General features: G+C 40.0%; 1 protein-coding gene across 5 annotated transcripts in view; it reads right to left on the reverse strand.

The window, feature by feature from the left end:
- Positions 1-2,120: 2,120 nt before the first annotated feature.
- The window catches only part of RNMT (RNA guanine-7 methyltransferase), a 46,627-nt gene continuing 26,524 nt past the window's right edge, over positions 2,121-22,223 (reverse strand). For 4 of the 5 annotated variants that reach the window (XM_049900286.1, XM_049900287.1, XM_049900283.1 and 1 more), the window contains exons 8-11: positions 15,513-15,630; positions 10,343-10,444; positions 9,008-9,041; positions 2,121-5,436 (exon numbers count right to left, since the gene is read on the reverse strand). In XM_049900286.1, the coding sequence (XP_049756243.1) occupies positions 5,399-5,436; positions 9,008-9,041; positions 10,343-10,444; positions 15,513-15,630 (292 nt within the window). In that variant the 3' untranslated portion in view covers positions 2,121-5,398. Of the gene's footprint in view, positions 5,437-9,007; positions 9,042-10,342; positions 10,445-15,512; positions 15,631-22,223 lie in introns of those variants that run through there. The other variant, XR_007519202.1, reaches the window with a different exon arrangement.

Here is a 22,223-nt window from a genome sequence, read left to right on the forward strand (position 1 = left end):
CAAGGGGTGGATTGTAATGGTTAAGGTTGTGTGTCAACTTGGCTGGGCCATGATTCTCAGTGATTTGATAGTCATATGATGGTGTGCTCACCTCTATGATGTGATTTGATATTATGAGATCATCTCCATGATGGGATTTGCTGTGAGTAGCCAATCAGTTGAAAGGGATTTTCCTCTGGCGTGTAGCCTGCATTGAATATAAGGGGATATTCTGGCAAGGCTTGTAGCTTTTGCTCATTCTGGATCCTGTAGCTGGCTCCTGTTCATCTGATCTCTGGTTCTTGGGACTTGAGTTAGCAGCTTACCTGTGATCTTGCCTGCTGATCTTTGGGATTGGTCGATCTTCACAACCTGTGAAAAGCCCCGGTCTCCAACCTGCCGATCTTGGATTTGCCAGCTCCTGTGGCTATGTGTATCAGCATAAGCCTCTATTCTGACCCATGGACTTGGGGCATTCCAGCCTCTACAACCACGTGATCCATTTTCTTGATATAAATCTCTCTGTATTTATACACTTTACTGGTTTTGCTTCTCTAGAGAACCCAGCCTATGATACTCTGCTCTGGGAAGTTTGTATCCTCTAGGTGCCTGTTTCCTCATCATTAAAAGAGGGTAATGGTGCTTACCTTTCATACAGTTGTATGATTAAAACGAGTTAACACATGTAAAACATTGGTATAAGGTAGGAGCTTAATAAATGTCCACAGCCAGCTTGGTCTTGTCCAAGGTATGCTGTTCCCAATGACGTAACATGGGATACAAAATCAAAAGGGATGTCTGACCTAAAAAAAATTCCTGAACTAAGGCTAAAGACTCATAACCTTTCACAACAGATTTGAACCTTGTTGCTTAGGAACCCACCCTATTAAGGAAATGCTTACATTGTGGTCAGGGGTCTGTAACCAAACCCTGTTAAAATTCTTTGTTAGATCTCCTGCTCTAAAAAAGAAATTGTTCAACATCTTGCTCCCCAAAGTATTCATGATGTCATTGCTTGTGACAAGTTTCTATCATGCCATTATCTGTGACCACGTATTTTCTAATTATGTCTTTTAGCCAATCAATGTACCAGTTGTACTAAGACAACCAATAACGTTAAAAGTCACGCTTTGCCTTGTTCCGACTTTGACTGACTTCACTGTAAACCACGCAGAATACTGAAGCCCTCATTCCTTGTTTGAGCTCCACAACAATGTCTTTGTAATTACTGTGCCTCAGACTTTGTGGTTCCATTTTCATGGGCTACGGAGATCATAAGTGTGAACTGTCTTAAACCTTTAATAGAACCTCTTTATTTTAATTCAGTTTAGGAGTTTTTTCACACAATAGAAGGCCCAGGTTAAGCCCTGGATGCTGGGGGCTTTGGGGTTCAACTAAAGTCTCCAAAGCCACACTGTGGCGAGACTCTGGGGTGACCTCAACAAAACAAACAAAAACCCCACACCAGTTGCTCTAGAGTCCGTTCCTACTAATGGCGACCCTTAAACTGTTGCTGTTGAGTCGAATCAACTCACAGTGACCTTACGGGACAGAACTGCCCCACAGGTTTCCAAGGCTGCAATATATGGAAGCAGACTGCCATATCTTTTTCCTGTGGAGCTGCTGGTGGGTTCAAACCGCCAATCGGTTAGCAGCAGAGCACTTCCACCATTGCACCACCAGGATTCCTCATGGCAACCACATACCTCCTCAAAATGGAGTAAGAAGTAGGCACACATGATTTAAAGTGTAAATGGCAGCAGAGAAGTCGAGCAGGACACACAGTGGGCAAGTGCTGACTGCCACCGGGCCCCAGCCCCATGTGCATCTGCTCAAGGAGTGCTGACATCTATAGCAGCAACTGCATCAGCTGTCTTCAAAGAATCAGGAATTTGTCTTGCCAGGGTGGGAAAAAGAATGACTTATCAGGTGTGTAGTATCAGATATAACATCAACTACAGGGAAATGGTGACATCAGCAATACTGCTTCATATTTGACCAAAGGGCCATTCAACGTCACAGGCATTTTTGTACAAGTGCTATTAGAGGGCGCTCGTCCCTCCATCTGGCCCCTACTTGGAAGACTTAAGAGCCCTTTGCAGGGATTGACTCATCACAACTCCAACATACAAAGCCCAAAGTAAACAACAAAAAGACAGTTTATTAACAATGAAAACAATATTCAGGGGCTAAAATACTCACATTGGCTTTTCTTCCCCACAGGCAGACTTACACAAGAAGCCAAATCTTCATCAGAAAGGTGCATGAATACATACCAAAATAACATAATGGCAATGAGCTAAGATAGGCGCTGAAGAAACAAGCCCCAGAAGAGTTAATGGGACTGGAAATACTGGACATATGATGGCTGACATTACTTTTTCAGCTGGGAGCCAGTCTTGGTTTGCCTATCTCTGCTCTGATCCACTATTAACAGCATTAATACTTGAATTCAGACAGCAATCTGATTTTCACAATTTCCAAGGGGCCGGGGTGGGGGGGTGGTTGGAAACTCACTGTACCAGTAACCTACCTTTCAATACCTTCTCTCCCTGATGGCAAATTTATTTGGGAAGTCAAACCAGCACCAGAGTGGCTTGGTGGGCACTGAAAGGGCAAGGACTGGCTAGAGCATGCCTATACCATCACTGTCTGTGTGCAGGTTAGGACATCCTCCCCTTGGCTGCAGCTGGAAACACTGCCAGTTTCTCTCCCTGACCACTGTGACCACACAGCCCCTTTTCCTCTGGTGTATTACAGGCCCAAATACCTCAACTTTCACTTTCTGAGCTACACCACATTCTGCCATGTTCCTGGTAGGATTTGATCACCATCTCTAATCTTATCCTTGGAGAATATGGGGGAAAAAAAAAGTTGCTTAGTTGCCTGGGACTCATGGTGAGTAGAAGTGTGCTCCACAGGGTTTCAACGGATGATTTTTTGGAAGCAGATTACCAGGTGTTTCTTCTGAAGTACCTTTGGGTGGACTCGAACTTTAATCATTTGCGTCACACAGGAACTCCTTGGGGACAAAGTGAATGGCAATTTTGGGGGGTGCCTTGCTGTCACTCCCACGACCACCTACATCCCTGAGCTTGGAACAGGCATTCTTCCTGACCCTACAGTGAAAGCTAGGATTTGGGAAAATCAGCAGGACACCCCCTGCCTCTTCTGTAAGTTACCACAAGTCCTGAATGGAAAATCACCAAATATTTAGCCTGTGGGGTGTGAACAGGAAGAGTCCTGCTGGCTTTTACCTTGGTGATGGAAGAGAAATGGTGGCCATGGGCTGCTTTTTCTAGTCTTCTTCCCAACAGTTCTTTTGGAGTCACTGCACAGGCACTTAATTGCAGCAAGGAGATGTGGGGGACCGGAGGTCAGAGAAGTAAAGGCAATGAGGCAAACAATGCTCATGAAAAAGGGCACCTGCCATACCTCACATCCTCTAAGAGTGGCTCCAAGTGTGTCTCGCCCACATTCACAGCCATCAGCTCAGTCCCAGAGCCCCTGGTCTCAGACTTGCTCTTGCGCTCTGTCTACTCCCTGACGACCTTCAGTGAGGCAGAACTCCACTTTTCTTTTCTCTTTTCTTTGTATTGCCATCAATGACTCCATCCTTCCGGGGATTCTTCTCTCCCTCAAATTATGCATGAAGTGGGAAGGGCAGAAGGAAGCTAAAAATATGTTTTATTACCAGCTTAGAAATTAAGACTATGAAGTGAGAATAACAATAGGAAATAATAAACATGAAGCTTTTTGTACTCTACCGAACAATCAAAACACTTTCTGGCACTTTCCTAGAACTAAAATGAACCTGGGTATATAACAGTAAGGGGTAACCTTTCCCCACCCTCCCTAGCACCAATACCAAACGTTTCTTAGCTAAGACAGCCACCGTAGTCATATACTATTATTTATTTCCCCAAACGACAAATTTTGGCAAACCAACACTAAGCCTCAAAGACTTACTGTCAATTTTGTAAACTGGTAACAGTTTGGAGACTGAAAGATTACAGATGTAACAGAAATTAGGAAACTCACGTTCTCTTGCTAAAGGATTTGCTACTCTACCACCATGAACAGTCAACATATATAAACTAAGATTCCATTTTTTAAACAAATACTGTGGATAATTGTAGAGAGTAATGTCTTTATAAACCGTACTTTCAATACAAGAATTTAGAATATACAGTAACTGCAGAGTACATAACTGCTTTGCTTATTAAGTTTTCCACTGTATCAAAAAGCTATCAAGTTCTCCAAACTGTGATGTAAAGTAAGGGTAAGAGTCTACCTAGTTTATTGAGTTTACCTCAGCGCTAGTCATAGAAAGACAGTCAAACAAGAAGCCGTGGCTGACCATTACAATGGTTCTGAAACAGCAAATAAAATTTTTAATGGTGATTAGACACTGGATCCTACTTTGCAAAGTACTGATATTGTAACAAAGGAATAAACGTTGTTTATTTCTAAACTGCAGGGCGTAAACGATCTGCAGCACGCAGCATCTGTCACCTAGCTCTAGCATCAGTGAGAATTAATCTGAGGTCCATCTATCTGCTTCCTTTACGTCGCCATCACAGCTCCATGCATAAATTACAGAAAAATGTGCAGCGGGTTGACCTGGGAGAGATTTTCATTAAGTCTTGAGAAAAATAACTATACCATCTTTGTTCAATTACAAAAAGCAAACCTGTTTAATTACATTCTTGAAAATGAGAAACATTAATTGCCATGGTATTAAATTCTTAAGAAAAAGTCCCAAGACTCTAAAACAATTCTATGCTGCCATCTAAAATGTTCTAACCACTTTCAGAATTACAGCATATTAACAAATAAAAGTTATAATTATTTACACAGAAATGTAGTAAGTGGCTAAAATTCTAGCTAAATAACTTGTCTAGAATTTTATTACCATCTAAAACTCAGTTTGAAACTTCTAACTTCAGCAATACATATTGAATGTTTCCATTCAATTGTACAGAACCCAACTCATTTTATCTTGGAAGCACTATAGAAGAAGACCACAAAGAGAAGCACATGCACACAGCTCTATGAGCACCTCACTGACCCTGGGAGTGTGGCATGTTCACTACTACATCAACACGGAGCGAGTCAGAGCACTGTGGGAGGAGTCCAGCTGCTTTAACAAGTCAGAGTAGAATGTCTACAAGCTAAGAGAGTAGAGGCAAACAAATTCTCAGAACATTACTAAAAAATAGATTATTTAACGACAAAAGTGCCAGCTCACTCCTATATACACAAATAAAGGTTCATCTGTCACAGACAGCAACTACTGAATTTATACGCTGGAGTTTCTGGAGGCATCCTGCACATTTAGAGTGACTAGAACACACAGAGAAGCTGTCGAATCTGCCTACGAGGAAACACAGCTCCTCTGCTTTCACTGCATAGGTGCTCACTGCTGCTTCTCAAATGCGAAGACCAAGTAAATGCCTGTAAGCAAAAACAAATCAAAGTTATGAGTTTGGTTTCTTATATCCTCATTGTCAACAAAATAACAATCTCAGTCTTTTCCATACAATTTGTGAAAATTCTTAGGCTCTCAAACAGCCTTTGAAGAGGAAAAAGAGGCTTTAAAAGTTTCTCAGTTATCCTGAGTCATATTTAAGCAGATATCGGATGACATATCTTTACCTAAAGACAAATATCCACATACTATAATATTCAGTGACATCACAGCTCTTAAGAAAATCAATTCAACAGCTCTACAAAACTCTAAAAACAGTTTGAGGTAAGAAAAGCTAAACGTATAAAAGCATATAAAGATAAAACTAGAAAAATCTTATCACTCAAATCTTACCTGGAGGGTAATGAATACTATTGGCAGTGGTACTCTAAAATTTCTATTCTGAAGAAAAACTAAGAAGAAATATAAGGAAGATACTTAATGTGGATGTTAAAATTCACCCAACTGCATGTAACAGGGCTTGATAAGAAAGTGAGCCAAAACCCATAATGATAATCAATGCTTAGAGATAGTCTTTATCTGGGCCCAAGAGTAATACCTCTGCATGGGCCAATTTCCAAGAGTACTCTCTCTTAAAGAAGGTCACCTGCTTTGAAGTGTGTTCACTCAAATTCCTTATTCTGAATCATACTGAAATTCAAATCTATTAAATTTTCTAGTAAGATACAAGTAAATCTCATGGTAAGAAAATAGCTGAAAAGATGACAAATCCTCAAAACACCAGGAGGATGTTCAGGGCATACACTAGGACACTTAACCAGTGAGTTCAGATAGTAGGTTGTGTAACTTAAATTCCTTGCTCCTGAAGTTAGTTTCTGAATGCTGGCAGACTGTGTAACAGCCTCCTGATCTCGCGGCTTGGCCTGCCAACCTCACCTGTGTGGTAACACCACACCAGTCTTACTAAAATACTCCTTGGATCATGCTACTCTTCTGCTCCTTTTCTTTTAGTTCCCCATTTCTTTTACGGAAGTGAGATGTGGCTGGCAGTATAGCAGACAGGTAGACAGAGAACAGGCAGAGTGATCACCAACACTTCTAGAGAATAAGAAGGCAAAGCAAAACAAATATGTCTAAAGACCTACAACAGGCTGGCATTGCTTACCTTGTTCCCCACTCCAAGTGGTCTCTCTACAGTTCAACCCTGCCAAATGCCACCCCAAACACACCTATACCCACTGCAAACAACCCACAGTCATGTCTTGTCCTAATTTAGGGTCATTTAAAGCCACTACCGGAGCCCTGGTGATGCAGTGGTTAAGCACTCAGATGCTAACCAAAAAGTCAGTGGTTCAAAACCACCAGGAGAAAGATGTGGCAGTCTGCTTCTGTAAAGATTAAACCAAACCAAACCCAATGCCATCCGATTCACAGCAACCCTTCAGGACACAGCAGACCTGACCCATAGGGTTTCCAAGGCTGAGTCTTTACAGAAGCAGACTGAACCCTTTTAAAGCACCTTCTACAGGAGCAGCATGCTCTGGCAATAAGAGTTTGAAATGTAGCTTTATTACAGTTATTAGATTTGTGACACAAGGCAAGGTCATTTCCAGACCACTAAACCCATCAGTTTAGAATATCATAAAATTCATCAAAAAGCCAACTGATTCTATAATGCCAGATTTGGGATGCAATTTGGCCACTGTTCTTTCCTTATTGCTTTTCACATTTCCAGCCCACTTCCTTCTCAATTGTCTGGGACCACTTAATTCTTCACTTGTATGTTATGACTAAAGTCCTCGTTTAATATAAAAATACAATTCTAAGCTATAGCCAGTACCACCACCATCATGACTTCTGACCAATTTTTTTGCTTACATCATCCTTTGGAATAGGAGGGTTTCCAAGACAGGTGGCCAATCCCTACTCAGGAGAAAAGTAATGAAATATGTAGGTTTGTGCACACTGCCCAGTTTGTCAAGATGACTATATCTTTAATACATCCCCCAATCCCATTTCTATTAATTTCGCCATTATTTGAGACAATTAAGCTCAAATGTTGGTCCTATTTGTCCTCTTTCCTTTCCTCTCTATCCAATTCAGCCACTCCTACCAAATTTTTCTTTTATGAAGGCTTGTGAGGAGGCTGTGGCTAGGATTATGGACTGTGGAGCCAGACCACTCACATTCTCTATGACCTGAGCCAGGTTACTCAACTTATTTCTCATCTGTGAAAAGGACTTGTCAAGTTGTGAGGATTAAATGAGTCAGTACATATGAAAAGTTTAGAACAGTGCCTGGCACATGTTAAACAATAATATAAACTATTACTTCCCAGATTTCACTAAACTCTCTCACCTATTTTTCCTATTAAACTATCTTTAACATTTTACCTAGTAGTGTTTACTGTTGTATTTCTTCCAGTAGATTGTACACTTCCGGAAGGAAGAGATTATAATTTGTTTAGTTTTTTATCCCTCAAAGAACTTTATGAAAGTCAATATTCAATGTTTACCAAATGGATTGCCTTTGATTACCACTTGTGCCTTCAGTACAATTAATAATTATTTATATAAACAGTAGAAATCATCTTTCAGGTCCCCAGGAAACCATAGAAGGGAATTATTGTTATCTTAACAGTGAGGCTCTGGGAGCTGACTTCCTCAGTATAAGTCTGTGGAAGAATCACAGGGCTTCACAAACTGGCAAGCAGGCCTTCTGATTTCTCTTCTGAAGACGAGTGCTTCACTTCAGAGTGTTGCAGTGTCGTGCCTGTTCTCTATCACACATCCCTCCAAAATATCCTGCTCAATGCTGCTTCACTGAACTTTCTAATATTATGCCTTCATTGTCAACATCAGAGTGACCGGAAGCAAGTAAAATACAAGAAAGTGTTCTATAAACTGAAAATTCCAACAGAAATTTCAGGTAAAGACATCAAATACAGACAGCTGTTTAGTAACAAACAAACAAACAAAACAGCTGCTGTTCAGTCGATACTCATTCATGGCAACTCCATGTGTTAGCACAGAAATGTTCCGACCGGGCTGTCAATTAGAGTGCACCCTGAGGCATCTCTGGGTGGGCTCAAATTGCCAACCTCTTGGTTAGCAGTGGAGTGTGTTTATTATTTGCATAACCCAAGCCCTCCTTACTAATGAGTAGGCAATGAAATGCTTAAGTACACTCTTGAAAATTTATAGTGGGCAACATCCTGCATATATTTTCCTTGGTACTCAAAACCTGTCAAGAATTGGGGAATTAGACATAAACAGAGCCCTGGTGGCATAGTGATGAAGAGCTGGGCTGCTAACCAAGAGGTCGGCAGTTTGAATCTACTAGCCGCTCCTCGGGAACCCCATGGGGCAGTTCTACTCTGTCCTTCAGGGTCACTGTGAGTCAGAATCGACTCGATGTCAATGGGTAATCAATGGGTAGACATATATAGGGACGTAGGTATATCTGTGTGGGTGTAAAGAAACACACGCACACAGCTTAAAAATGTATCGGAAAAATTCTAGAGTTTTCAGATTTTAATGATCACCTTGAAACAAAACTTGTGAGAAAGTCAGTAAACCTACAATAACGATTACTCACTTGTAGCTTCCCATTCTGATTTGCTTAAGGTTCCCTAAAAGAAAAAATAAAGAAAACTTCAGATTTAATACGGAAGTAAACATGTTTATTTTTTAATGATAATGGATGGAGGTGGCCAAAAAACCTGCCCTTCACTATAAACATATACACCATTTAATATTACTGTGATCTGAAATTAACTTTAATGCCCTTTAACACTTTTGCCCTCCTGCCAAGTTCTCCAATCCACTCATTCTAAACTAAAGGGCGAATGTAGGTAAAAATGGTATTTGCGTGTGCACGTGCACAAAGGAGCCCTGGTGGCACACTGGTTAAGTGCTTGGCTACTAACTGAAAGGTGGGCAGTTCAAACCCACCAGCCGCTCTGTGGGAGAAACGTGAGGCAGTCTGCTCCTGTAAAGATTTATATGCTTGGGAACACCGTGGGGGCAGTTCTACTCTGTCCTATAGGGTTGCTATGAGTTGGAATCAACTTGATGGATGGCTTTGGGTTTGGGTGCGTGTGCGTGTGTGCGTGCATGCAACTGGAAAAAGCATGTATATTTTTAACTTGGAAAATGAATAACTAAAAAAGCCTATCTTGAAACATTGAATAACACTGGAGGAAGGAATAAGATTTTGTGTTTTTCCAAAGTAACCACAAATTAAAGTACATCATACAAAGGATATAAATTATATTCAAATATAGTTACCAAAAATACTGAAAAACCACCTGTGATATAGTTATATGTGCTGCTTTATTAATGCACTAAAAAACATGACCTACTGGCAGTTCTAGGAATGAATATAATTTGGAAGAAGTGGATTCTAAGAAGTCAGCAGAAATGTGTTATGAAACTATCTGTATCCTTTGTTGATGACAAAGTCACAGTTATAGCCAATACCACTATGGTATTTGCATTCATAATTAAAGAAAGTGCTAAACCTGAGGCAGAAGTTAGTGAAAATGAAGATGTCGTTTTCTCCCCCACCTAAATTCAGAGTTCCCTGAACTCTCTCTATGGGACACTTGGGAATTCACGTGCCTGTGGTAAGAAGTCGTGTACTAGGGCAGGCAAACTGTCAAAGCCACCCAGAATGTTCGCCATCCACGCTGCCTCCAACACAGCACTCCACTATCAGCAAACTGAAGTGCACTTTATTCTGGATCCATGGCTAGAGAAGTCACAACTTAGGGGAATACACTAATGTAGATCTGATTTGAAGAATGAAGTCACTGAGCTTGAGGAGTGCAAACCAGTGAGAAACCTCCTAAAAAAAAAACCTCCTAAGTCTCCACATAATGTATGCTTTTTTTCCATTTTCTATAAAATACTTTTAAAAATGAATACTCACCAAAGGTAATCTTACGTGACCGTTTTTCATATACTTTGCTGCATGCTCATAGTCATCCACTTTCTCAGAGGCAAGCCTGGAGTTCTCATTTGCAGGATATGGCTAGGAAAGCATGTGAAATTCATAGTTAAGACACATTTAAATTTACAATTTAGAACTAAACACACTCAATCACTGAAGTAAAACAATCAAGGCAATAATCCCTAAGTATTACATTACTTCAAGAATACAAGCTATACATGCTTTTAACTATGGAGAAAAAAAAAAAAAGGAGAGGGGAGTATCCTTTCTTAACAAAGTAGCTGTTATCATGATCTTGAACAATTTATGGCTAGAATAAATGAAATAATTCAATCACCACCAGAGCCCCCTCAGCAGAAGCAACTCGCATGTTCTGATCACTCCCCCACCCTGGGCAGGTGGTTTCCTGTTACAATACAAAGCCTAAAGGCAGCCCTATCAAAAGAGGTGAAGGGGAACAGGATGGCCACGGAATAGCCTAAGTAACAATTACAAATAATACACACAAAAAACTTGAGTCAATGTAGAACCTTACTTTAGGGAACAAAAGATGTGAGTTAAGGAAAATAACGCACCCTTTAAAATACAGGCTTATTGATATAAGAAGCTGATGAAGAGTAAGAAAAAACTGCTGTGTTTTAAGGGTATGCTAACCAAATGTTTATTCAAATGGCCTCAAACACTATTTTTAATCATTTTTATGTGACATCTCTTTATATCATGAAGTACAGTGCTTTGTAACACAAGTAAATCAACACAAAGGCAAGTATATAAGATATTTAATGTAGCAACTGTCTACTCTATCAAAGTTATATTTTCTTTATAATACCTACCTTTATCTCCTCGCAATAAATCAGCTTCAAGGAACCACTTTATATTATAACATTTAGGAAAGAGATTTAGCTGTCCCTGAGGGATTTTTTAAGAAAATGAACCAAGAATGTCTACTTTACTATCTTCCTTTTCCTTTTTCTTTGTAAATATCCTACAGCAAGCTCGGACACTAGAAATTAGGTTATTTGTTTGCAGAACTGCCCCATCGGGTTTGCAAGGAGCGCCTGGTGGATTCAAACTGCGGAACTTTTGGTTAGCAGCCGCAGCTCTTAACCACTGCGCCACCAGGGTTTCCTGCTGTTTGAAACGGTATTTGGCTTTTTGGACCACCATACTGTTACAACACAAAGTTGCACTGGCAATTTTACTTTTTATTGTGACTTAACATGAAGAATATCAGAAATAGGGTCACTCAATCTCCTTGAAACTTCAATCCCACATGTAGTTTCACTGTGTCACAAAGCTTCAAAACCTTATTTTAAAAGGTTGTCTTTCTACTATAAATCTGTTCTTCAACTTAATCAGTATACAATTCCTCTATATGATTATTTGCCTATCACTGAAAATCTTGTTCCTCTTCTCTACTGATCATTTAAAGGACCAAACAACATATGATTATAAAACTGCAAAGCTGATTGTATTTTTAAAACTTGCTACAATGTATTATTCCAAGAACTGTTCTCCTCAAAGGAGTTACTTTGTTACTTTTCCAGAACTTTTCCCAGGATAAGTTTACTGGCAAAAAAAATAGGTGTCAGGACTTTGTAACTATAGTTCTTGGCTTGCTATCTTTTCATTCTCCCTTCCCTTTGCTACACCGCTGCAGGAAACTAGAGAAAAGTTTTATTAGTTTTATTGCTGAAACCCTGGGCCATTGGAAGTCTTCAGGAAAAGACTTTATCCAGGCAACACATCCGCTTAAATCTTTCATCTGGGCTAGAGCAATAGCATCCTCACTGCTACTTCTCCCTCTAGTCTTGAAGCCTCTCTGAACCATCCTGCACACTTCCACCAATTAGAGTAATGCTTTTAACACCCTTATTTGATCATGTCGCTTCCTTGCTCAAAATTCCTTAAAGGCCTAAAGAAGTGACTTGATGAAGAAGTAGGAAAAACCAAAGAACTTCTTCCAATTACACCTATTACTGCTTGTGTCCCTGGACAGCCCTGGTGATAGGTCCTGTTCCTGGAGTGCAGTGCTGAAGTAGAAAGAAGACCGAGCCAAAGAAATGCTGAAAAGTATGGGTGCTTCCTCAGATACCCCTTGCTCCCTCGTGCTCCTCTGCTTTCACTCTCACAGTTTTTTCCCTGCCTAAGAGGCCCTTTCGTATTCTCATTGTACTTTGAGTATTTCTTCATTCTGGCGATTCTCACACTTAACTGAATTATTTGTTTGCATGTTTATCACCTCACTATAAGATCCTTCAAAGAAAGGGACACTGTTATGTTTGTATATCCCGCTGTGTAAGGATATTTTTTAATAAATTAACATGAATCATTTCATTACCTATATGCTAAGAGAAAGTTTAAATAACTGCTCAATGTACATGCAATGCACCATCAAGTAAGGACGACAAACTACATGTACGTATGTGTGTACGGCTGTATGCACACACACTTTTCTAATTTTTTTTCTCTCCATCAAAACAAACAAAAACAAGCCCTATCTCCTTATATAAAGCAAATGTAAACATCCTTGATTCTAAAATGTAGGAAATATAATCAATAAAGAATATAACATTTTATGGATTATGGGTTTCAAAAGACAATTTAGGATTTAGGATCCTCTGGTTCAAAACTGAAGTGGATGCAAGTTTCATAGGAGACCTCTGTTTGACCAGCACCTATAAAAACCAGAGAAAAACTAAAACTTAATAGCTAAACAAGTCATTTATCCTCTCGCAGCCTCAGACTGCCCTTTTTAAAAATATGAATAGCACTGCTTTCCCTGCTTCAATGGGTAATTATGAAGTTCGGTAAGACAGAGTATGGTTAAAGTACTTAAAAGAATATTCTAAATTGAATGAACTCTACCTAGAAAAATTTAATGCCCATTTAATGAAATATGATTCTGCTGATAACAAAAATGCTTGCTGAGTATTTTAGATCTGCCCAGTTAAAGCTTGTATAGACTACTCTCACTCCGGCACTAGGGAAGCACAGAAGAACTCAGGAGTTAACGCAGCTCTGAGCAACAGCGTAGTTTAAAAGACTGGAATCCTGCTAGAATGATGGTCACCAACAAATCAAAGCTCTGCATGGGGTAAGCTTGTCTTGGACCCTGGCCAGGAAAGTTTTATTTATTTTTAAATAGAATTTTATTGACTTTTCAATGAAATTTACACAGGAAGTTAGGCTCCCATTTGACAATTTGGCCAGGAAAGTTTTAAACTATGGATGAAATGAAAGGGTGTCATTTTAAAGCAGTGGTTCTCAACCAGAGGTGATTCTAACCCCAGGGGATACTTGCTATGTCTAGAGATACTTTTGGTTGTCACAGCTTGTGGGGAGTGGTAGTGGTGCTACAAGCACGTGGTAGATAGAGGCCATAGATGCTGCTGAACATCCTACAATGCAGAGAACAGTCCCCACAACAAATAATTATCCAGGCCAAAATGTCAACAGCGTCAAGGTTCAGAAATCCTGTTTGCAAGCAGTTTATAGGGTTGCTATGAGTCGGGATCAACTCGACAGCAACAGGTTTGGTTTTGGTTTTGGAATCTAGAAAATGAAGCCCCTGGGTGGTACAAACAGTTAATGCACTAGGCTGCTACCTGAAAGGTTAGAGGTTGGAGTCTACTCAAGGTGAGTTGGAAGAAAGGCCTGACAACCTACTTCTCACAAACCAGCTACTGAAAACCCTAGTCTTCTATGTGTGGGGAATCTATGTGACTGCATGGGGACATCTATGTGACTATACATACATGCATTTCTACACATATATAATAAAGCACATTCAGGGCACAGTTATTGATACTTCTCAGACAGGATTGGTTTTCTGGGTTTGAAGGAATATAACCGTAGTCACATGGAACAACTAGGTAATTGGCATAATATAATTTATAAAGTTATGTTCTATATCCTAGTTTGGTGAGTAGTGTCTTGCATCTTAGAAGCTTGTGAGCTGCCATCAAAGACACAATCTTGATCTCTACTCATTCAGAGCAAAAGAAAAAGAAGAAAACTAAACACTCAAAGAAGAAACTAGTGCACAGGAAAAATAGTCTACATGAATTATGACCTCATCTCCCCTGAGACCAGAAGAGCTAGGTGGTGCCTGGCTACTACTACTGACTGTTCTAATCAGGAACACAATAGATGGACCCTGATGGAACAGGAGAAAAATGTGGAACAGAGCCTCAAATTCCTTTAAAACAAAAACAAGACTGACTGGACTGGTTGTACTGGAGGACTCTCTGAGACTACTGCCCTGATATACTCATCAAACCTTGAACTGAAACTAACCTGAGGTCACCTTATAGCCTAAATAACAAACTGGCTCACAAAATAATGAATATCACCTGTAAGTATTCTGCTCTAATACATCACCTCCATGAGACCAAACAGTCAACAATTACTTTAAAATGAAGAGGAGAATGTAAGGGGGTAGGAAAACTAGATTAATGGAAACAGAACAACCAATACAAAAATGAGAATGTTCACGAATTGTGAAGAATGTAACCAATGTATGTCACTGAACAATCTGTAGAAATGGTTGAATGGGAACCTAAATTCTGTGTAAGCTTTCACCAAAAACACAATAAAATATTAACAGAAAAAAAAAAAGGAAAGAAAACCCAATGGGACACAGTTTTACATGGGGTCATTATAAGTCAGAGTAAACATAACAGCAACTGTTTGTTTTTAAAATCTAGAAAACAGCATCTAAAGATGGCATTATTCATTCATCAAATGTTTACTGAGCAGCTACCATGAAAAGTTTCTACATCAAGCTCTGTCCTAGGTGCTGAAGAGTATTAAAAAAAACCCAAAAAACCAAACCCAGTGCTGTCGAGTTGATTCCGACTCATACTGACCCTATAGGACAGAGCAGAACTGCCCCACAGAGTTTCCAAGGAGCGCGTGGTGGATTCGAACTGCCAACCCTTTGGTTAGCAGCCATAGCACTTAACCACTATGCCACCAGGGTTTCCCTGAAGAGTAGAGGGTAGCTATAAATACCAAAACCAGAAACTAAACCCACTGCTGTTGAGTCTGTGTAAAATAGTATCTATGTTGCCTTGAAAGGAATCTCAAAAACAGCTAAACACATGTGCTATGAGCTAAAAATTTTATACCTTTTTAAAAGACTTACCTCCAGAGCCTGCATTCGTTTTAACAGTATTTTATTTTCATTGTTCTTAATCTTTTCTTCATAAAACTCCAGAAATGTCTTTTTGTAGACTAGTTTCATATTGTACTTCTTTGCCATTCTGTCCAAAAGAGATTATTTAATGAAAAGGCTTCCCTAAAGTTTGTAAATCCTTAATAGTTCACTTTTGCATAACAGTGACATCTTCTGTCTTAAGTAAAAAACCTACCATCTCCTTCATAAATTCACAACAGGGTGATGAAAAATGACATACCAATAACCATGTCTATAAGGCAATGCGCAATCTAAATCTCAGTGGGTTGCCAGAAAGCCCCCTATTAATGTAACAAACTAGGTTAGGAAGAAAAAACAGTCATGGGACTGTGAGATGGGGTAAAGCTATAGGGAATAACTTTTCTATTGTATTACATATTTACCTTCTTGATATTCCACAGCAGCACTGAAAATCGCTTAAAATATTCTCTTTCGTCTCTTGGGTTCTCTTGCTAGACACACTGTTAATCTTGGGCTGCTGCTTCTTAGTCTATCCTACAGAATCTTCTTTCACCTAGCTTTGAAATTTAAGGTTCTGAGAGCATGGTCCTGAGCCCCCCTCACTCTCACTCCCATCTTTACACAGTATGCCAGTGGTTATCTGCAGCCGTGTCATACTCTCTCTGTCATATTCATTCATTCTATCGCTTACTAGAAATCTCCACCTGGATGTGCCACAGCCATTTTCTAACTTCCCACATCCAAGGCTGAATGCCATCAGATTGTTCTGCCAATATTTGCTGTTGGAGCACATCCATCTAATGATTATGTCAGAAATCTGGGAGTCATCCAAATCGTCTCCCTTTCTCCTACACCCACTGTGTTTGATACATCACTAAGTCTTGTCTGTTTTACCTGTAAAACATACTTCAAATAGGCCCACTTCTCACAAACTTCAATTGTCTCCATCCTGCTTCAATCACCATTCCTGTTCAGCTAACCAAACAGCTTGTTCCCCTAATTCCATTCTTACACCTCAATTAATTTTCAGCTTCAGCTAGATTAAGCTTTCAAAAATACATACCTGGTTATGCCCCTTCCCTTCTAAGGCCCTTCACTGGCTCTTCAGTGCACTTTGGACACAATTCAAAGCTTTAATATGGCCTCCAAGGCAATTATTTACAGAAGGATGTTGCCTCACCTTGAGCCATTCAGTCCCTGGCTCCCTAAGATCCAGGCACAAAGGCTTTCTTTCAGTTCCTTGAACCAACTAAGCATTTTCTCACTTCAGGGCTTTCATAAATATTGTTCTTTCTGCCTGGAATATTCTTCCTTCCAGTCTTCAACTGGCCAACTTCTATTCATCCTTCAGACCTTGACTTAAACATCACTTCTTTACAGGTGTCTTCCTTAAATCTTGAATTATATTACGTCTCCCCCATTATGCTCTGTCCCCCCGACCCCTCCCCACACTGAATTCACAGAAATTTATAACCATGCATCTGTAGAAATGTGAGGGAACCTAGGGATGGTTTTAGGCAACAGGAAAAGAAGAAGAAAAAGCAATTACACAAAAAACTATGAGAAAAAGTTTCACCAATAGTTTTGCCATATAAATGCTAATTATAGGAGGTGGAGCCAAAATGGCAGCCTAGACATATGCACCACGCCGTTCCTCTGCAGCAAAGAGCCAAAAAACTAAGTTAAACAGATATGTCAATCCTGAAATACTGAGCATCAAATGAAGGCATAAAGAACTAGATCAAATGCTGAATGGAAGAAGAAACTGACGAAAAACAGAATAAGGGGAGATACACAATAGAGGTCCCCTGCCAACTAACACGGCACAGTGTGACCATCTTGAAACACAGCCAACAATGACCCTGGACAGGGAGTACGGGAAGGCAACTTCACAGAGCTCCCAACGGGAGACGGAGCACCCGGTAACCAGAGAAACACACTTTCCTAACCCTCACCCTCCTGGTGAGTAGAAGCAAGAACCCCCCCCACCTCCACCCTGGACTCTCCCGCCGGAGACTACAGTAAGAGGCCCCTCCAGGGCCTGGCCTGCCCCTATGGTCACATGGCTTCTTTTTTCCTCCCACCTAGCCCTGTACCTCACCTTCCGCCTTTCCTACCGGCTCCCACTGCACTGCCACTTTTTTCTTTCCTTTCTTTCTTTTCATTCTCCCTCTGGCCTAAACCTATCCACCACCTCCCCACCCTTCCCACTGGCCCCCGGGTCCGCCCCACCCCCACTCACTGACCCCCATCATGCCATTTTTTTCTCTTTCTTCCCTTTCTTTCTACCTCCCACCTAGCCCTGCATGACATCTTTCCCCCTTCTTGCCTTTCCCTGCTGTGCCACTGAAGCCCTGGGTCCACCCTGCCCTGATACACCAACTCCCACCATGCCACTGTTTTTCTTTCTTTACTTTCTCCCTTGCACCTAGCCCTGTACACCACCTCCCTCCCTTCCCATCAACCTCCACCACACTGCTGGGGCTAGGGGGCCACCAGTGCACCATACCACCCAGTTCCACCCTGCCCCCATGTGCCAGATTCTGCTGTGCCATTTTCTGTCTTTTCTTTCTCCCTCCCACCTAGCCCCATAAGCCACCTCCCCTCCCTTCCCACTGAACCTGGATCCACCTTGTCCCTACTCACCTAGTGAGTGCAGGCCCAGTGCGACTGGAATGGGGAAGGGGCCATATGGGGCTAGTATGGTGGGGGCTAGTATGGTGGGGGCTAGCTGGTGGGGGCAGGGCAAATCCAGGGCAGTAGTGGGCCGCTGCCTTGGTGGCACTCTATGCACAGCGGTGCAGCAGAGGCTGGCTGGAAGGTGGCATACAGGGTTAGGTGGGAGGGAGAAATAAAAATAAGAAAGGAAAAAGGAGGGAAAAAATGGAGACACGCACTGGGCCTGCACTGCCCATCTTCCTACCACTTGACCAGCTGCTGAGTGCTGGGAAGTGAGTCCGTATCACTCCCTGTCCGACACCTCTGCTCAACTGTGGAGGGGCTGTGAACACTCCAACACCGCTGAACCAACATTAGGAGGCAGACAGTGCCTGCCCAGTCCACTCTCAGCCGCCTTACCAAACCACTATACAGTGAAGGAGGCTCACCCTGCCTGATGCTGCCCTGCCCAACCGAATAAGGTGGTGAGAGCTATCGTGTCCACAGATGAGCAAGTAGCAAAGCACACTCTATCCCCCTGCCCTGACATACCAAAACATAAAAGAAGGATGAAACAAAAGGAACATACAATCAATAAATAAAGAAAATAACACCTTAATGTCTTGGAGACAGCAGACAATACCAAAATATATAAAAAAGCAGGGCAAGATGGTGCCAGCAAATGACAAAAAATCAGTCAGCCTTCTGGTAGAAGAAAAGACATTGGAACTAACTGATACTGAATTCAAAGGACCAATATTTAAGGCTCTTGAAGAGATTAGGAAAGACATCAAGAAAAACACAGACAAAACCAAGGAAAAACTAGACAAAATCATGGAAAACACAGACATAACCAATGAAAGCACAAGCAAAATCAAGGAAAACATACACAAAAAATAGAAGAATTCAGGAAAATAATATAGGAACAAAATGATAAAATAAACAATTAGAAATCATACGAAAACAGCAACCAGAAGTCCAAAAGATAAACAACAGTACGTTAGAAACAGACAACTCAATAAAAGGTTTTAGTAGCAAATTTGAAACAATGGATGGCAGAATCAGCAATACTGAAGACAAATCCATTGACGCCACTTTGAGGAAAAATCAGAGAAAAGAATGAGGAAAAATGAAGAAAATCTAAGACTTATGTGGGACTCAAAAAAGAACAAAACTTTGTGTGTGATCGGAGTTCCAAAGCAAGGGAGAAAATGGAAGACGCAGAGAAGATTGTCAAAGATTTGAAGGCAGAAAACTTCCCTAACGTGAAAGATGAAAAGCTGGATATCCAAGAAGCTCAATGAACCCTGTATGGGATAGACCCCCCCAAAGAAAGTCACCAAGACATATCACAATCATACTTGCCAAAACCAAAGACAAAGAATACTGAGAGCAGCATGAGAAAAACAAAAAGTCACTTACAAAGAGGAAACAAGACTAAACTCTGATTACTTAGTAGAAACTATGCAGTCAAGAAGATAATGGCATGACATACATAAAACCTTGAAAGAAAAAAAACTGCCAGCCAAGAGTAATATAACCTACAAAAACTTTCTCTTAAATATAATGGTAAGATTAGAATATTTTCAGATAAACAAAAATTAAGGAAATTAATAAAAAAACCAAATTTACAAGAGATATTAGAGGGAGTCCTTTGGTTAGCGAATGAACACCAGACAACAACCTGAGTCTAGGACACAGGACAGCATCAGCCAGATAGCAACCTAGGTAAAAAAAACTCTCGATGATAAAACAAAGCTAAAAGACTTAAAAAGGGGAAAAAGAGATGTCAATCTGTAACGGATGACAACATCAGAAAAACAAAAGGGAAATAATTGTGTAGGTATAAAACTTTCAAATGGCGAGGAAGTCAAAGTGATATTAAGCAATAAAAGACTGGTTAAAACTCAGGAAGATAAGGGTAAGTTTCAACGTAACCAAAAAGAAAGTTAACAAACCTACTCACCAAAATAAGAAAGAAGAAAAACATAAAGATCAAGTAAACACAAAATATATAATAACAAAAGAAATAAAAGAATATCTGAAAAGGAACTCAGCTCAGGAAAGTAAGAGGAACAAAGAAAAAATCAGCATCACACACAAAAAAGCACAACAATAGGACAGCAATAAACTCATACCTATCGATAATCACACTGAATGAAAATGGACTAACTGCACCCATAAAGAGACAGAGAGTGGCAGAATGGATTAAAAAAACATGACCCATGAAGATGCTTCCTTACCAGAGACACACCTTAGACATAAAGACATAAATACATTAAAAATCAATGGATGAAAAAAATATATCAAGAAAACAGTAATCAAAAAAGAGCAGGAGTGACAATACTAACCTCAGATAAAATAGACTTTAATACATAATCAACCATAAAAGACAAGGAAGGATACTATATAATGATTAAAGGGATAATCCACCAAGAAGACATAACCTTAAAAAATATCTATGCACCCAACGACATGGCTCCAAAATACATTAAACAAACTCAAAAGATAAAGAGTTCCACAGTAATAGTAGGAGACTTCAACACACCACTCTCAGCAAAGGACAGAACACCCAGAAAGAAACTCTATAAAGATACAGAAGATCTAAAGGCCACAATCAACCAACTTGACCTCATAGACATATAGAACATTCCACCCAACAGCAGCAAGGAACATATTCTTTTCCAGTTTCCATGGAAAAATCTAAAACACTGAAATAACACGAAGTATTTTCTCTGATCACAATGCCATAAAAGTAAAAATCAGTAACAGGAAGAACAAGAAAAAAAAAATCGAATACATGGAAACTGAAAAATACCTTGCTTAAATACAACTAGGTAATAGAAGCAGCAAAAAAGCAAACAAATAAAAAATTCCTAGAATCAAATGAGAATGAAAACACATCATATCAAAACCTTTGGGATACTATAAAAGCAGTGCTCAGAGGTCAATCTATAGCAATAAATACACACATCAAAAAATAAGAACAGACCAAAATAAAAACAGCAGCCCTACAACTTGAACAAATAGAAAGAGAACAACAAAAGAAGCCCACAAGCACCAGAAGAAAGTTAATAATAAAGATTAGAGCAGAAATAAACAAAATGGAGAAAAGAAAAACAATGAAAGAACCAACAAGAGCAAAAGTTGGTTCTTTGAAAACATCAACAAAATCAACAAGCCACTGGCCAAACTAACAAAAGAAAAACAGGAGAGGAAGCAACCCAAATAAAAAAATGACACGGGTGATAGCACGACAGACTCAACTGAAATAAAAAGGATCATAACAGAATACTACGAAAAACTGTACTCCAAGAAATTTGAGAATATAGAGAAAATGGACAAATTCCTAGAACACACTACCTACCTAAACTAACACAAACTGACATAGAAAACGTGAATAGACTCATACAAGAGAAGAGATTGAAGAGGTAATTTTAAAAAAAACTCCCCAAAAAAACAGCCTCGGCTTGGATGGCTTCACTAAAGAATTCAGCCAAACATTCAGAGAATAGCTCACATCAGTACTATTCAAAGTATTTGAGAACACAGAAAAGGAAAGAATACTCCTGAATTCATTCTATGAAGCCAGCATAACCCTGATACCAAAGCCAGGCAAAGACACCACAAAAGAAAGAAAATCAAAGACCGATTATCTCTCATGAATATAGATGCAAAAATTCTCAACAAATTTCTAGCTGATAGAATTCAACATCATATCAATAAAATAAAACACCATGACCCAGTGGAATCCATACCAGGTATGCAGGGATACTTCAACATTAAAAAATCAATTAACATAATCTACCACATAAATAGAACAAATGAAAAGGATCACATGATCACCCAGTTGACACAGAAAAAGTATTTAATAAAATCCAATACCCATTCTTGATAAAAGCTCTCAATAAAATAGGAATAGGAGGGAAATCCCTCAACATAATAAGTGGCATCTATACAAAATCAGGAAACTCCGGTGGTGTAGCGGTTAAGAGCTATGGCTGCTAACTAAAAGGTCAGGAGTTCAAATCCACCAGCTGC

This window comes from Elephas maximus, chromosome 11 (assembly GCF_024166365.1).
Source record: "Elephas maximus indicus isolate mEleMax1 chromosome 11, mEleMax1 primary haplotype, whole genome shotgun sequence".
NCBI classification, from domain to species: domain Eukaryota; kingdom Metazoa; phylum Chordata; class Mammalia; order Proboscidea; family Elephantidae; genus Elephas; species Elephas maximus.